Genomic DNA, 1552 nt, shown 5'->3' with positions numbered 1-1552 from the left:
CTGCTGGTTTCTTCTTCGCTGATCTGGCTGAAGGTCTGGATGTTTTCACCTGAGGCTCGTTATCGGAGTCGTCAGCCGACTTCCTGTCCTCTGAGGCGTCAGATTTGGGAGGAGAAGAATCCGTTTTGTCTTTTGCTGCTGGTTTCTTCTTCTCTTGTAGCGACTCGTCATCTGAGGAATCATCTGAAGCTACGAGAAATGATTTGAAGATAGAAAACTCAGCACTAAACACAAACAGAACCCATAATGTCTTCATAGAAGAAAGGTGAAGCCAAGATTTTAAAGTTTTATGACAAAAACTAAATACAAAATCAAATTGAAGGAACTTTTAATGATTAAAAAGAATTATGTAAACACATTAGCACACTGTTAATTGCACTGTTCTTGTGTGAGGTATTCTCAGTGATAAAGTAAAGATGTAATAGTCCAAAGAAAAGGTCTTTATGAGATTTCTGATTAATCAGATATTTTATGTATATTTATTTTATTTCTAAGCTATGTATTTGAATGTACTTTAACATGAATTCAACATTTAATAACATTGTTTTGTTTTTTTGATAATATAACAATAAAAATTCAGTTGAAAGTATTGAATGGACGTGTAATACCTAGTTAGACCACAGGGTGGCAGTGCTTCTCGTAAGTCGGCTGTTTGGGAAACATGAAGAAGTAAACAAGACGTAAACAGTTCGTCATATTCTTCTTTGATTAAGGGTTGATAACGTCCGTCAAGCATATATGATTCCCATGAAGATTTAATCATGCAAAATTTCTTACAACACTAACTAGTCCTATGTAAACCACGTTTTGGGAGTGAACTGTTGTAACATGTTAGCTTTCCCGCTAGCTTAGCAGCTAGCATCTAGTCTAGTATTTTGGGTTGGTTCTGCCACATTTTAGGTTAATAGAGTCAGATCTAATGTAGTTAGATCTGCATGTTTATGTTTAAACGTTCCAGATTGTGTTTTAAAACTGCCCTAGTGTCCCTGAGGAAAAATGACAAAGCCTGTAATGTGTGATATGTTAGCTCTGCTAAATGGAAGATTTTCATAGAAAATGCATTCAGTGAGCAAAAATAGCTTACATGTATTAAAAGTTCTACATTTTTTGCAAAATAATACAGTTTATTCATGAAAGCTACTGTTGTATTCAAACATGTTTAAAATAAAAACATGAAATAAATTTACTGAGTGCAAGAAAATAATTGAACCAAACCAGATACATCAATATGAATGTCAATAAGTAAATAAAAAAAATTAAAATGTAAAAATAAACTAATAAAGGAGGATTATGCTGCAGAGAAAACGTTCCAGACAGCTGCTAACATGGGAAGCAGCAGCAATAGAAGAAGATAGAAAGTAATCCCACCTTTCTTCTTCCTGCCCGCTGGTTTCTTCTTCCTTCCTGGGGTTTTCTTCTTCTTCCCTGCTCTGGGTGAAGGTTTAGATGTTTTCACCTGAGGCTCGTAGTCAGAGTCATCATCTGCATTTGAATCTGAGGAAACAAAAGAAAAATAAATATTCACAGCAGCCTGAGGGAGCTGAGCTGCAGA

General features: G+C 35.3%; 1 protein-coding gene across 1 annotated transcript in view; it reads right to left on the bottom strand.

The window, feature by feature from the left end:
* LOC103143471 (nucleolin 2-like) overlaps window positions 1-1552 on the bottom strand; it is an 11000-nt gene that overhangs the window by 5291 nt on the left and 4157 nt on the right. The window contains exons 6-7 of the mRNA XM_016675315.1: window positions 1369-1499; window positions 1047-1056 (exon numbers count right to left, since the gene is read on the bottom strand). Coding sequence (XP_016530801.1) covers window positions 1047-1056; window positions 1369-1499 — 141 coding nt within the window. The remainder of the gene's footprint in view (window positions 1-1046; window positions 1057-1368; window positions 1500-1552) is intronic.

This window comes from Poecilia formosa, unplaced genomic scaffold, assembly GCF_000485575.1.
Source record: "Poecilia formosa unplaced genomic scaffold, Poecilia_formosa-5.1.2 Scaffold112, whole genome shotgun sequence".
NCBI lineage: Eukaryota > Metazoa > Chordata > Actinopteri > Cyprinodontiformes > Poeciliidae > Poecilia > Poecilia formosa.
The sequence above is the reverse complement of the archived record's forward strand: the minus strand, read 5'-3'. Positions and strand labels throughout refer to the sequence as shown.